The sequence below is a fragment of the Stomoxys calcitrans genome, chromosome 4, assembly GCF_963082655.1.
Source record: "Stomoxys calcitrans chromosome 4, idStoCalc2.1, whole genome shotgun sequence".
NCBI lineage: Eukaryota > Metazoa > Arthropoda > Insecta > Diptera > Muscidae > Stomoxys > Stomoxys calcitrans.
In genome coordinates this window covers 6,937,463-6,952,886 of record NC_081555.1, presented here as the reverse complement: position 1 = coordinate 6,952,886, position 15,424 = coordinate 6,937,463, and the positions used below count along the sequence as shown (strand labels likewise).

The 15,424-nt window shown below is 35.6% G+C and overlaps 1 protein-coding gene across 1 annotated transcript; it reads right to left on the bottom strand.

Moving 5' to 3' along the window:
* Positions 1-4,368: 4,368 nt before the first annotated feature.
* LOC106087852 (N-alpha-acetyltransferase 30A) lies at positions 4,369-7,544 on the bottom strand. The gene is made up of 4 exons (XM_059366747.1): positions 7,271-7,544; positions 6,267-7,180; positions 5,957-6,202; positions 4,369-4,745 (listed from the first exon to the last, which is right to left on the bottom strand). The coding sequence occupies exons 2-4, from the start codon at positions 7,167-7,169 to the stop codon at positions 4,581-4,583; spliced, it is 1,314 nt and encodes a 437-aa protein (XP_059222730.1). The 5' UTR covers positions 7,170-7,180; positions 7,271-7,544; the 3' UTR covers positions 4,369-4,580.
* Between the last annotated feature and the right edge of the window lie 7,880 nt (positions 7,545-15,424).

Here is a 15,424-nt window from a genome sequence, read left to right as displayed (position 1 = left end):
ACTACCCTTCCCAAAGCGAAAGGGTATTAAAATTCCCTTCCAAGGGGAACGATTTCAAAACTACCCTTCCTCAAGGCAAAAGGTGTCAAAACTAACCTTCCTCAAGGGAAAAGGTGTTAAAACTACCGTTCCCCAAGGGTATTAAAAGAACTACCCTTCACCAAGGGAAAGGGTATTAAAACTACCCTTCACCAAGGGAAAGGGTATTAAAACTACCCTTCCCCAAGGGAAAGGGTATTAAAACTACCCTTCCCCAAGGGAAAGGGTATTAAAACTACCCTTCCCCAAGGGAAAGGGTATTAAAAACACCCTTCCCCAAAGAAAAGGGTATTAAAACTACCATTCCCCAAAGGGAAAGGGTATTAAAACTACCCTTTCCCTAGGGAAAGGGTATTAAAACTACACTTCCCCAAGGGAAAGGGTATTAAAACTACCTTCCCCAAGGGAAAGGGTATTAAAACTACCCTTTCATAAGAGAAAGGGTATTTAAACTACCCTTCCCCAATGGAAAGGTTATTAAGAGTACCCATCACCAGGGAAAAGGGTATTAAAGCTACCCTTCCCCATGAGAAAGGGTATTAAAGCTACCCTTCCCCAAGAGAAAAGGTATTAAAACTACCCTTCCACAAGGGAAAGGTAATTAAAACTACCCTTCCCCAAGGAAAAGGGTATTAAAACTACCTTTCTCCAAGGGAAAGTTAATTCAAACTACACTTTCCCTTGGGAATGGGCATTAAAACTACCCTTCCCTAAGGAATTGGGTATTATAACTACCCTTCTCCATTAGAAAGGGTATTAAATCTACCCTTCCCCAAGGGAAAGGATAATAAAACTATCCATCCCCATGGAAAAGGGTATTATAACTACCCTTTCCCTAGGGAAATAGTATTAAAACTACCATTCCCCTGGGGAAAAGATGTTAAAAGTACCCTTCCACAAGGGAAAGGGTATTAAACTATCCTTCCACAAGCGAAAGGGTATTAAACTACCCTTCCACAAGGGAATGGGTATTAAACTACCCTTCCGCAAGGGAAAGGACATTAAAATTATTAAAACTACCCTTGCCCAAGGGAAAGGGTATTATAACTACCCTTCCCCGAGGGAAAGGTTATTAAAACTACCCTGCTCCTAGGGAGAGGTTATTAAAACTACCCTGCCCCAAGGGAAAGGTTATTAAAACTACCCTGACCCAAGGTTAAGGGTATTAAAACTACCCTTCCAAAAAGGAAAGGGTATTAAAACTACCCTGTCCCAAGGGAAAAGTTATTAAAACTACCCTGCCCCAAGGGAAAGGGTATTAAAACTACCCTTCCAAAAAGGAAAGGGTATTAAAACTACCCTTCCCCAAGGGAAAGGTTATTAAAACTACTCATCCCTAAGGGTATTAAAACTACCCTACCCCAAGGGAAAGGGTATTAAAAATACCCTACCCCAAGGGAAAGGGTATTAAAAATACCCATCCCTAAGGGTATTAAAACTACCCATCCCTAAGGGTATTAAAACTACCCTTCCAAAAAGGAAAGGGTATTAAAACTACCCTTCCCCAAGGGAAAGGTTATTAAAACTACCCATCCCTAAGGGTATTAAAACTACCCTTCCCCAAGGGAAAGGGTATTAAAACTACCCTTCCCTACTCTTCCCTTCCCACGGGAAAGGGTACTTAAACTACCCTTTCCCACGGGAAAGGGTATTAAAACTACCCTTCCCCAAGGAATAGGGTTTTAAAATTACCCTTCCCCAAGTGGAAAGGTTATTAAAACTACCCTGCCCCAAAGGAAAGGGTACTAAAACTACCCTTTCGTTTGGCGAAGGTAAAACTACCTTTCCCCAAGTTAAAGGGTATTAAAACTACCCTTCCCCAAGGAAAAGGGCCTTAAAACAACCCTTCTCCAAGGGAAAGGTTATTAAAACTACCATTCCCTAAGGGAAAGGGTTTTAGTCCTTACGAATTAAGACTAATAATAGCTCGTACCAGAAATAATCGTTAATCTTTTGTAGAAACCTTAAACACCTCCGACCTTGGGTCTTGACTTCTTGAGCCTCTAGGAACCGCAATTATTATCCGATTTGGCTGAAATTTTGCATGAGGTGTTTTGGTATCACTTCCAACAACTGTGCAAAGTATGGTTCAAATCGATTCATAACCTGATATAGCTGCCATATAAACCGGTCTCCCTATTAGACTTCTTGAGCTTTTAGAGGGCGCAATTCTTATCCTATTTTGCTGAACTTTTCCACGTGGGGTTTTGGTATGATTTCCAGCAAATGCACTAATTTGGTTGAAATTTTGCATAGGTCGTTTTGGTATGACTTCCAACAAGTATGGTCTAAATCGGTTGATTACATGATATAGCCTGAATTTGCCTGAAATTTTGGAGGTGGTTGGTTTCTATGACTTCTAACAGTCATCACAAGTGCGGTATATATCGGACAAAAAGTTGATGTTGCTTATATATATTGGGTTGCCCAAAAAGTAATTGCGGATTTTTTAAAAGAAAGTAAATGCATTTTTAATAAAACTTAGAATGACCTTTAATCAAATATACTTTTTCACCTTTTTTCTAAAGCAAGCTTAAAGTAACAGCTGATAACTGACAGAAGAAAGAATGCAATTACAGAGCCACAAGCTGTGAAAAAAATTGTCAACGCCGACTATATGAAAAATCCGCAATTACTTTTTGGGCAACCCATTATATTGAAAAAGTCATTCAATGAACTTGACAAATGCGATCCATGGTGGAAGGTATATAAGATTCGGCACGGCCGAACTAAGCAGGCTTTTACTTTTTTGTTTTTTTTTTGTGTAGTTAAATCTATAATCGACCCATAAGCTTCAATAAAGCCCATTCATTCTGACCATCGAAAAGCGTAGTTTTTAAGATCTGCACATCTGAAAAGCATGGTGGATATGTTGTTTGGTCATCTTCTTTGAATAAAAATCTCTCATCGGCAATAAATTAAAAATGATTTTTTGTTCCGCATCATCAGTGAAGCCACGCTGATTTTTATATATTTTTTTTTCTCTTTTAATAAAAAAACACATTTGATTGCCTTTGAATATATATGGAGTTTTAGCTTGTTTTTTATCTTTATTTACATCATTTTCTTCAAATTATAAATAATTGTTATTTGTAGAATTAAACTGATATTAATTTTAACCTAAAATCGTTTACAAAATGAGCGAACTCTTGAAAAAATTTGCAAGATTCTTAAAAAACAAAAGAATTAAAATCGAAATAGAGAAAGAGCGAACGAATAGATAGAAAAGGAGGAAAGGCTAAGAAGGTAAATGCTTTTTGTAATTTTCTACACTATCTCTAGCGTCTACACTGAGATATGTTAGGCATTTTCGAAACATAATTACATAACATAAGGAGCGCAGGGGCGACAGATTTAAGGAAAAAAAAAAACGAGCAGGTGTTGATGGAGGTGGTGGGGTTATTGCAGTCATCTTTGCTGTTTTATGAATTTATTGGTTTAATGCTTATTAAGTGTTTAAACAAAAAATCAAACTAACGTTCAAAGGTATTTTCGTTAAGATAGATGATATTAGTTATTATCACTAACTAAAAATATAGGGTAAGGTCATGAGATGGAATTTTATTTTTCTTCAAAAATTGGCCTTATTTTTGGTCATACGCTAGAAATTTAGATCAAATTCTTTGAAACAATACTTGGAGCTTAACATGTAGTTTTAAATTATTCTAAAAATTTTTACACTCATCTCATAACCCTTTGAATCAGAACACACCAAGGATTAGAAGTAACCTGTTTTGTATTTTTTTTTTCTAGTTATCATAAGACACTTGGCTTTTTTGAGTTGTTTTAGGTTATACTTATATAGAAAATCTCTAGACAAAGTATAAAATTTGAAAGAGCAAGTGACAATAAAAAAAAACAACTATTTAAAATGTTTTAGTACAAGTGTAGGTTGGCTTAACGTATATAAGCAAACACAATTGTTAATTTTTTTGAAGCCAAGCTATAAAATTGCTTAGCTTTTCAGAAGGTTATAAAACACATAATAATACAAAACAGCAATGATTTTTTTTAATCAAAAATTTGCCACATTATAGAAGCTTTCGAAATAATTTAAATTTTTATAAAATATACTTAAAGAATTTTAGCATAAAGAGTAGTTCAAGGTAGAGAGAGAGAGAGAGAGAGTAAAAGAGAGGTTGCGTGTGTTTTGATTGCAAGCAAAGTAATAAATTTTCTAATAAACTGAATTTTGTGCTACATAATATGTATTGATTTTTTTCTTTATTTCTTTTGTTCCGGTTTGATTTTTGTTTTTCTTTTTGTTTTCATATATTTAACCAAAATAATATCGATAATAACAAAAAAGAAAATATAAAAGCTCACAAATTAAAGTACATTAAAGTAATTTATTATGTATTCGGATTATTTATTGGTGGTGTTGTTTTGCGTTTCTTATGGTTGTTCATTGTTTTTCTTGTGTTTGCCTTTGTATGGGCAAAGTTTTTATTTCCATAATTTTAAATAGTTTACAAACATAATATGTTGTTGTTGCTGCTGCTGTTGCTGTTGCTTTTGTTTTTCTAATTATATAAATAATCTCATCTAAACCACAATTTTAAACGTAATGCATCTACGCCATTTAAATAATAACGAAAGAGACGTTTATCCCTTACAAAGCCCAAATTTTCATACAAACGCAAAGCGGGTAGATTGCTCATTTCAGTTTCCAAAACAACTTCATCGGCTTTGTCAGCTAACATGGCCTGCAATTAAAAATAAAAATAAATGGTTTTATTAGTGAAGAAGTAGGCTACACACCGATCTCTCTTCTCTCGCTAGTAGCCAATGTATTACATTTCCTGAGGCTTGTTAGACAGTTTGGAAGTGCATGCATTTCGCAAATATCATGGCACGACGCCTGCATCGCAAGTCATCACGGTAGATATGAGCCGAGGGTTTAACAGGTCTTTTCATGCCATAGAAGGTATTTGTGACTCGTGACTTAGGCTTTTGATACGGTAGTCAAACCACGTTTTTTTAAGGATATCGCGAACTTGTCTCTCCAGTTAAGACTGAATCGGAAGAAATCAAGTTGGGGTGTATACTCGGTTTTGCTTAAGCTCTACCTGTCCTCTATTTCACCTCTTACGGGCAGAATCTTCTATAGATAAAACGTTTACCTTATCGAGTTGAAGCCCATCTGAAGCAAACTCAAAATCTCATCAATCTTAACTAGCCTGCATCAATATAAATTGCAGAGGGATACTCCGTTTTGTTTTTAAAGGCAAGATATTTTACTTTTCTTAGTACATATACCAAGTTTTTTTTTGAAATCGGTCAAGGTAAATAAAAATGCCCCTGAATTCGAAGCTAACATTCTTTTTCAAGTAGGAACAATCTAAAAAACCAAGATATGTTGTGATAGAAGCCTTTATTACTAATATTTTCAATGGGTATAATGGCATTAGCTTATCAACATTTTATCAAATGTCTGTCTTTCAATTTGCTGTTAGTCAGCTTTAACGGAAAAAAGATAAGAAAATGATACATATTGGATAAGATAAATGACCACCCTTTCAGAAGACATGGAAATATCGTAAATACTTGAAATCTTTTGTAATTCTAGGGAAATCTATGCAAAAATGTGGTAGTCTAGACAGTGAAGTGTTTCGTATAACATTTGAAAAGGCCAATATTTTCTGCTACTAACCACAACTTGATAAAGAAAAGTAGGTTTGCGATAAGATGACAAAACTCATTTCTGATCAAGCCCGCTTTCCAAATATTAAAAAAACAAAATTAGAATATTGACAGAACTCAAAATTGTAGTGTAGGAAAAGATTGATCAATTGAATATCCGTTCAATATAAGATATACCATTTATTAAAGCAATCCTTATCCTGCCCATATTTGTATGTCACTTTTGAGAAATGAAGTAACCACACCCCTTGTCTTTTGGTTTATTCACACTTACCTCAATTGCCTTTTGCACTAACGTTGTGCCAATTTTCAATTTTCTATATTCTTTGCGTACCGCTAACATAGCTATGTAGCCACGCCTCACATTCATGTGCATGTCCAGCTTGCACACTATAGCACCGACATATTCATTACCATGGGCAGCCAAAAAACATAATTTTGGCCAATTATATATAAAATAACGATAGGTGTAAATTGAATATGGTTCAGATAGTTCTGCTTGTATCAAACGCATTATATCCTAAAAAAAAGCAAAAAAAATGAAGTGTGTAATCCATATGCAGGCTTATGGTTACTAAACTTACATGCATTTGCAGCTCAGACTCATATTCTTTGTATTCAATATGAACATTTGATAAGTCCAAAACAGTTGAGGAGGCATTTGCACCGGCTTCAGCAGTCGCATTGCCTTCTGAGGAACCTTTATCATCAGCATCATCTGTTTTAGTTGTAGTTTGTTGTTCGTCGTCGGAAGGTTTTGTTTTGGTCATGGCAGTGTTGCAGGTTTTTTCCTCTACTTTGATCTCAACATTTTGTGCCTTGGCTATGGGCTGTTGCTGCAGCTGTGTGCTTTCCACTGTTATAGTGTCTTTGTTGGCGGGTACAAAACCATTGTGAAGATGAAGATCTTCTTGGTGCGGGGCCATAGCGCAATGACCATTCTCCTGTTTTGTTAACCCTATTGACTCTGAGGGTGGATTCTTTTTGTTATTGGGTTTTCGTTTGGACTTTTTGCCTGTTGTTCCCTCCTCCACATGCTTATGATGACCATTCAAAATGGTTGTTGGATGGCTAGAATCATCGCCATCACCATCACCATCACCTTCGCAACATAGGCTTTTTGTGTTTTCGGCAACGGCTAAGGAGGCGGCGGGTGGAGTATTGTTAGTGCAGGCATACATTTTCGTATCATTTTCATTTACAAGGCCATTGACCTTTACATTATTACTACTGCTAGTGCTGGGGCTGCCAATTTGCAGCTGTTGCTTCAATTGATCTTTGAGACCGTTTACAGCATCCACTGACCCCACATGAGTTTGCTCATCACTAGCACCACTCGCCACATTCGATGTCATTTCATTTCTGGAGGTTTTCTTTTTATTTTTAGATTTTTTCTTTGACTGCTGCTGTTGTTGTTGTTGGTGGTGTTGCGTACTCTCCGCCACCACCGTTGACGACGACGACGACGAGCCTTTTATTTGTTCCATTGCACTTGTATCTATTGCAAAAGACTCAAAGCTGGTAAATTGTGTTTTCTTCAAGTAAACTAATAAAAAATAAAGAGCTAGTGGTCTCCATTATTTCTTACCAAGGTATCCTTCCCAATAGAAGAAGGAATGAACAATAAAACTTGACAATTCTACGACGAACACACCACTCTCTTATTGGGGGGTTTATGGCTAAAAAGTCTTGGATTTTTTACAAATTTATGGCAATCACATGGTTCCCATGCCCATTAACTAGCCGAATATTTGCATTTGAAATTTGTAGATAACTAATAAACTACAGCAAATATAGAATTTGTTAAAATTTGTTCCAATTCCTAGATTTTTTTTTTCGTTTTTCTTCTCTGTCACTGTCACACTGAATATATATATCAAGGGTGAATGCAGCGCTGTGAACATATGTTCTGCTTTTGTAAGGCAATTAGTGGCAACGCAAACGTAGAATTCTGTCGTCCAACGTATTAGCACTGCACTATATATATGTATTAAAAAATAAATATATTTTTTTCTTAACGATAGGCAATTTTAATAAGAGTCTAAAATTAAGACTTTATTCGACCATAAAAAACATAACTTTGACGCCAAAAAACATAACTTCAGATATGGCCAAATACATATAAAGTTTTTCATTTGTTTAATATTATTTACATTTATTTATATTTTTATATATATATAAAAAAGTATTTCTTATTGAGGCATCCACTAACACTTTTTACCTTAAGTAAACACATGTGAGCACGGTCGCTAACAACCACTCAGTTACAATGAGAAGTTTGGCGATAGGGTTTATTTAGCGTAAGAAAACGACTTTTTGCACACCGACTTTGATTGTGCTTTTTTGGACGTCACAAAAGAGCACGTTTTCGGTAGACGAAAAAACATATTATGGCGAAACGGTAAACTTTTCCGTTTGTTTTTTTATATGGATTTTCAACGCGAACAGTGATCAACCCTTATCCCGAATATAAATAAATCGCCAGGCGTTTTAATTTAGGGCGCGTATTTTTAGTTAGATTTTATCAGATTTTTTCATATATCGTTTTTTTGTTATATTTAAACACCGTTTAAACCCCGTTTACACTGCTCTTTAAATCCGGATTTAATGGCTCCATCATCTGTTTTCCCTTTATAAAATCAGCTGACGAGAGCCCTAAATCCGGATTTAATGAGCGGTGTAAAACCTCGTTTACACGTTTAATGGTTCGACCATCTGTTTTTCCTTGAAAAAATCTGATGACGAGGGCCTTAAATGCGGATTTAATGAGCAGTGTAAACGGGATTTTATCTTTTTGAAGAATTTTGCCTGTTTCGTCATTTGGTTAGATAATCGCCCATATTAGGCGTGAAGGCTTTAGTGGCCGTATAGCTGAGTATGCTGTTTAGCTGTTCAGGCGAAAAGAGCGCGTTGAGGAGCGTCGCGTTGAAAAATGCAGCTCTGCAAACAAATTAAACAAAAAAAAAACAACTCACAAAAGTTAAAAAACTTTTAACTTTGAGAACCAAAAACACTACTTCACGTGTGCTGAACATTGTAGAAGTCATTGTGTAATATTTCAGTCTATTCGGATAAGAATTGCGCCTTATAGGGGCTCAAGAAGCGGTTTATATGGGAGCTGTATCAAGCTATTAATCTATTCAGACCATATTAGACACGTATGTTGAAGGTCATGAAAGAAGCCGTTGTACACAATTTGTGCCAAATCGAATGAGAATTGCGCCCTCTAGAGGCTCAAGAAGTCAAGATCCCAGAGCGGTTTATATGGCAGCTGAACGAGGTTATGTACCGATTTGGGTCATACTTAGCGCAGTTATTGGAAGTTATAACAAAACACTGCACGCACAATTTCAGTCAAATTGGATGAGAATTGCTCCCTCTTGAGCCTCAAGAAGTCAAGACCCAAGATCAGTTTATATGGCAGCTATATCAGGTTTTAAACCAATTTAGACCATGCTTAGCACAGTTGTTGGAAGTGATACCAAAGCACCGCGTGCAATATTTCAGTCAAATCGGATAAGAATTCTGCCCACTAGAGGCTCAAGAAGTCAAGACACAAGATCGGTTTATATGGCAGTTATACCAGGTTATGTACCGATTTGCCCCATACTAAGCACAGTTGTTCTAAGTCATAACGAAACACCTCATGCAAAATTACAGCCAAATCGGATAAGAATTGCGCCCTCTAAAAGCCGAAAACGTCAAGACCCAAGATTGGTTTACATGGCAGCTATATCAAAACATAAACCGATTTGGCCCATTTACAATCCCAGCCGACCTACACTAATAAAAAGTATTTGTGCAAAATGTCAAGCTCCTAGCTTTACTCCTTAGAAAGTTAGCGTGCTTTCGACAGACAGACAGACGGACATATCTAGATCGACTTAAAATGTCATGACGAATAAGAATATATATACTTTATGGGGTCTTAGAAGCATTTTTCGAGGTGTTGCAAATAGAATGACGAAATTAGTATGCCCCCATCCTATGGTGGAGAGTATAAAAATAATGAAACCATACGTGCAGATAAAAAACGTCTTTTGGTATGAAAATAAAAACAAAACATAACTGTCAAATTCCGCTCGCGGAACATATTTATAACGATTTACCCGACTGTTCCGAAAGCAGAATAGAATACCAAACCTTGAATTATAATTTTTTTCGTAATGTGGCATCTATGCTACGCCAGACGGCAGGCAAAGTTATGACAGTTTTAATAAATTCGTCATGCAAGACAAAGATCATACAGAATTAGAGAAAGGAGCTTACAGTATCTGCCTTAAAATTTCATGTAAGTGAAAACATTGAAAAAACTTCTCTACAAAGATGTGTCACACAGCGGCATGCCGTTCGGACACGGTTATAAAAAGCAGGCCACTTGTCACTAAGCTTAAACTTGAATCGGACTGCACTCATTGATATGTGAGAAGTTTGCCCCGGTTCCTTAATGGAGGGTTCATGGGCAAATTTGCAATTTGGGGGCTTAAATTATTCTTGGGAGTGCTTAGATCACCCGCAAAGGCCTTTTTAAGCATATGCACCATCTTGTGGTGGAGGGAAAAGTCCACTGTTCTAGAGAAGAATCTTGCAAAAAGGCATGCCAAAGAGTCCCAGCCCTCAGTGGAAAACTATTTCCATTCAGGGTACATATCAGCTATATGAAATGTTTTGCTAACTACATTCCACTTAAAATTTATGATTGATATGAATGGGTTTGATGCTTAAAATCTCTTCAACAGCTGCACTGTTGTTGATGACTGTCCGGCAATCTCTGTGTTAAACGACTGCCACGAAGATTAACCATGCCAAACAATTATCAAGTATTTATTACTGTGCTTATATATTTAATACAACTTTATGATTTATTTATTTAACTTTGTATATAGTAATTTATATGCATTTCATTAGACTTTTATGCAATCGAAAATTCAAAAGCTTTTATTATAAAATTTCCTGTTCAACTACTGCATGTTAGTATGATTTTTTTTAATTCGATCTAAAGAAAATGTCTTTGTAATGTTACATGGACTTTTGCGGAGAGTATCCAGATTGAAATTTAACTGGATATCATGTGTCTGATGCAAATTAGCGTTAACGATATAACCAGTTGTCATCAAAAAAAAAAAATACCCACATTGTTGTAATTTTGTTCAATCAACAAGATATGGTTACAGGACTTGTTGTAAATAGGTTTTCTCTCCAACTTGTTGAAGTTGCTGTAAATCATTTTGTTTTGTTTTTCTTAGCTTTTTACAATATTTATAATATGTTATACTAACCTAGTAATGGAAATAAGTGGGGTAAAGTGTTAGTTATGGGTAAAATTAATTTTAGATTGCAAATGAAATAATCTCGTTTTAACTAAATCGAAAAACAAAACTAAACCATTTATAATGCGTTTAAGGTAATTTAAGTACACAAGCGTACATGCGTTACATGTACGTGCATGTCACACACATTCAGTTGCACACAACAGTTGCATTTTTTTGGTACTTTTATCGATTATTCAACCATGAAATCGGATTTATTTGGGATTTTGAAAAAAAAAAACTTGATTTATTTTTGCATGGTAAAACAAGTCAAAACACAGGATTTAGCACGTAAATGACAAAAGAACCATAAAATGCGTTTTAGTGAGCAGTGTACACGTAATTCAATACAATATTGTCTAGGTATATTTGAAGGATTGGGTTATTGTTTATACCTAAGGACATAAAGTACGTTGACATTGGCCACTAAATCCGAATTTATGGTCTTTTGGTGATTAAAGTCCAAAATCCTGTTTTTTTGAAAATTTAACAATACAAATAAAATTTCAACTTTTGTAGGATTTATTTTAAAATCCCAAATAAACCCGATTTCATGGCTGAATAAACGATAAAAGTACCAAAATATGCAACTGTTTTCAAGAAATGTGTATGGATGTGTGTGATATGCACATTCATGTATACCATGTATATCGCAGTGTAAACGGACAGGATTTGTTTTTGGATTGAGTTAAATCCAGATCCAGATCCAGATCCAGAATCCAGACACTGCGTCTAAGGTGATTTCAGTAACACACACAAGCGTACATGAGTATAGTTGCACACAACAGTTGCATTTTTTGGTACTTTTATCGATTATTCAACCATGAAATCTTTTTTGGGGTGCCAGGCACATCCTCCAGAGACCTTCCTACGCTAATGGTTCCCATATAAACCCATGATTTTACTTCTTGGGCCCAGATAGGCCGTAATTCTTATCATTATCCTCTGTTTGCCTATTAGGAGATGTCGGGCAAAGAACTTGTTTTACCTATGATAAGATGGCGGGCAAAAAACTTGATAAATGCGATCCATGGTGGTGGGTATATAAGATTCGGCCCGGCCGAACTAAGCAAGCTTTTATTATTAATTTTTTTTAATTTTCTGTAAAATTTTTTTCTGAATTTTGTTCAATGTATGGCCCTTGAACCTCCAAACCTAATATGGTTAGTGTTTTGTGAACACTGGCTTTCTTTTTCCATTGCAAAAATCTTCGATAATGCACGTCTCAAAAAAGAAACAAACGCAAAAAATTGTTGAGACAATTTTTTTTAATTTTTTCAAGTTTTATAGAAAACTAGCCGAACCGGGCCCGCTCCTCTGCGCCTTCTTAAACTATCTAATATATTCTTAGGGTGGGGACACTTCGCCCTGAATAAGGATATCGAATTCGTGCCACTGTAGCCTATGTCCGCCTATGATGCTGAACGCCTGCTTTCGAATCTTGGCGAGAACATCGGACAAAATTTAAAGCGGTGGTTATCCCCTCTAAATCCTGGTGACATTTGCGAGGCACGCATGCCATGCATGGTCATGTAAAAAATTCTCCCCAAAGAGGTGCCGCACTGCGGCACGTCATTCGGACTCGGCTATAAAAAAAGGTCCCTTATCATTGAGTTTAAACTTGAATCGCAAAGCGCTGATTGAAGTGTGAGAAGTTTGCTCCGGGGAACATTTTTACTGTACTCCCAAATGCCTTTCTTTTGAGTCCTTTATTATCATATTGGTAAATATTTTCGGTTTGTCCCGAAAATGAATATCCATTTCTCGAAAATCAAACAATTTCCACCCCAAATAGCTTTTTTATAATAGGGAGGTATTTTGGGGTGGAGCGGTTCCCCAAACACGTTGGCTCTATATTGTGTTGATTGGTCTATATATACATTTGGCGGGTTTTGGAAGCCCCCCGCGGCACCCGACCCCAACAATAGAAACCATGTTCTGTTTTTGGTGACTGTAAGAATGCAAAAAAAAATTTGGAACGAATCGCATTACCTATCTCCAAGATCTGGTGTTTTTGAAAATTAGGGTAATGAGAAGTACTTATTAGGGGAGACATTTCGACTCAAATATGGATGTCAAATTCGTGCTCCAATCGCAAATCCCTTAAATTTAAGCCCCATATTGCCATGGTCGGTAAATATGAACCGTTTAGAGGGTGTTTTGGGGCTGTGGCGCCTCCCTGAAAATAGATATCAAATTCGTTCTTTACTCCTAAATACCGTTGATTTGAGTTACATATTGCTACAGTCAGAAATTAAGTTCAGTTTAGGGGGTGATTTAAGGTGTACTCCCAAATACTTGGCTCCAAAATTTAATATCAAATTCGTTTTCTACTCTCAAATACCTTTCATTTGAGTGCCATTAATTAATCTATTCGACGTATTTTTTGAAGGAAAAGCGCCACCTATACTTGGACGCAAATTTTAATGTCATATTGGCTGAAATGTCCATTTGGGGTTTTTTGGGGATGGGGCGACCTCCCAATACTTGGACCTAATGTTTTATGCCATATTTGTAATATACTGCCGAATACTTTTCATTTAAGTCCCATATTGATAGGAACGTCGAATATATCTGTTAAGAGGATTTTTGGGGTTGGGAAGCCTGCTGAGTACTTTGACCCAAAATTTAATACTATATTCGTTTTTAAGCCTCCAATACCTTTTATTTCATACCCATATTGTGCCTATCAGTCCACTTTTAGTTTTGGGGTAAGGGGGAGGGTCCGCCATCCAAATCTAAATATCTATGTCCGATATCTAAAAATTATAAAACCTACGTTTCCTTCGACAGAAACCTACACAATCTGTGAAACTTTTAAGAAAATCGGTTCAGCGGTTCGTATTTAATTCTACGGAACAAACAAACAAACCGAGTCTCATATAATCATGATGGGTCATATGCCCATTTGGGGCGTTTTTGGGGGTGGAGTGACCCCCTACACTTCGATCTGATTTTGTATGCCAGATTCGTTATCTACTCCCGAATACCTTTCATTCGAACCCCATATTGATATGGACGTTCAATTTGTCTGTTTTTAGAAGTTTTGGGTTTAGGACGACTTCCTGGGTACTAGGACCCAATTTTGAATACTATATTCGTATTCTACTCTTCTATACCTTTCATTTGTTATCCATATTGCCCTTATTGGTCCACTTTTGATGTTGGGTGGTGTTTTTGGGGTAACGGGGACCCTCCCCCTCCGCCCACCTCAATATCAACAAATTATAAAGCCTATTCCTTCTTCCTGACTATATTCGTAATCTATTTCCGAATGCCTTTCATTTGAGTTCCATATTGTCATGCTTGAATTTCCTAAAAAAACAACTTTTTACAATTATAGAAAAAATTTTCTGTAGCAAATTATTTTTCTTTTTTTTTAACTTTTTAAATTTTTACTATAGAAAATATTTGTAAAAAAGTTTCTTTATGAAATTTTTGAAAGTTGTTAATAAAAGTTGTTTTTGAAAAAAAAAAACATTTTTTATCGAAATTTTTATTTTTTTTTTTTCTATAAAATTTAAAAAAAACGTTCTTAAGATTCTTTTTAATTTTTCTATACAACATTTTTGGAAAAAAAATTTCTATAAATTTTTATTTTTCATAGAAAATATTTCAGGAATTTTCTCTACCTAACTTTAAAAATAGGGTTTTTTGTTTTTCAATTTGCAATAGAGAACCCTTCGATCTGCAACTGGATAATAACCTTTTGTATGAACTATTTCAAGACCGAATAAACATAGCTCAAAACGTGAACATTTTTTTCAATTGAATTTTCTTTTTTTATTAGAAAATAACTACCATTTTACCTCAATTTGTTTGAAACCAATTAACCCATTTATCCCAACTATAATTAGATAATCTACACTCTAATCAATATTGATCAACATATCTCAAAATGAAGTGTCTATTTCCAATACAAAGTTAAATATAGCGTTTTTAACTCTCATGCCATGGCTTAAGTTTTATTACCTAATATTGAAAACTTGGTACATATTTATGGATTTTTATATAGCGCTTTAGTGTAAAAGAAAATAAAAAATAATTTCATGTTTCCAATAGGCGAGGTAGGTAAGGCGAGCTCTAGGACTATTCATTTGCAAGTGATTGCACGCCATGGCCCATAATACGAGCAGACATTATTTGTACATTTTATAAGTGTTTAGACTTTGTTAGATGCAAAATAAAGTAACAAAGCAAAATGCTTTTCTGCTATAACCTGGGGGCGAAAAGAAAATTTCGAATAATGGAAATTATAAATACAACAAGCACATAAAGAGCTAAACCGCATAAACAAATGTTTAAATGCCAATTAAGCATTTAATTGGGTTAAGCAGTGGTAACGGCTCAAAAGTTGAGTCGTTATGAGGTTAATGCGTTAAAGCAGTTGTTTGAAAGAAGCTTATGGAGAAATCGGACATCGCTCAGATAAC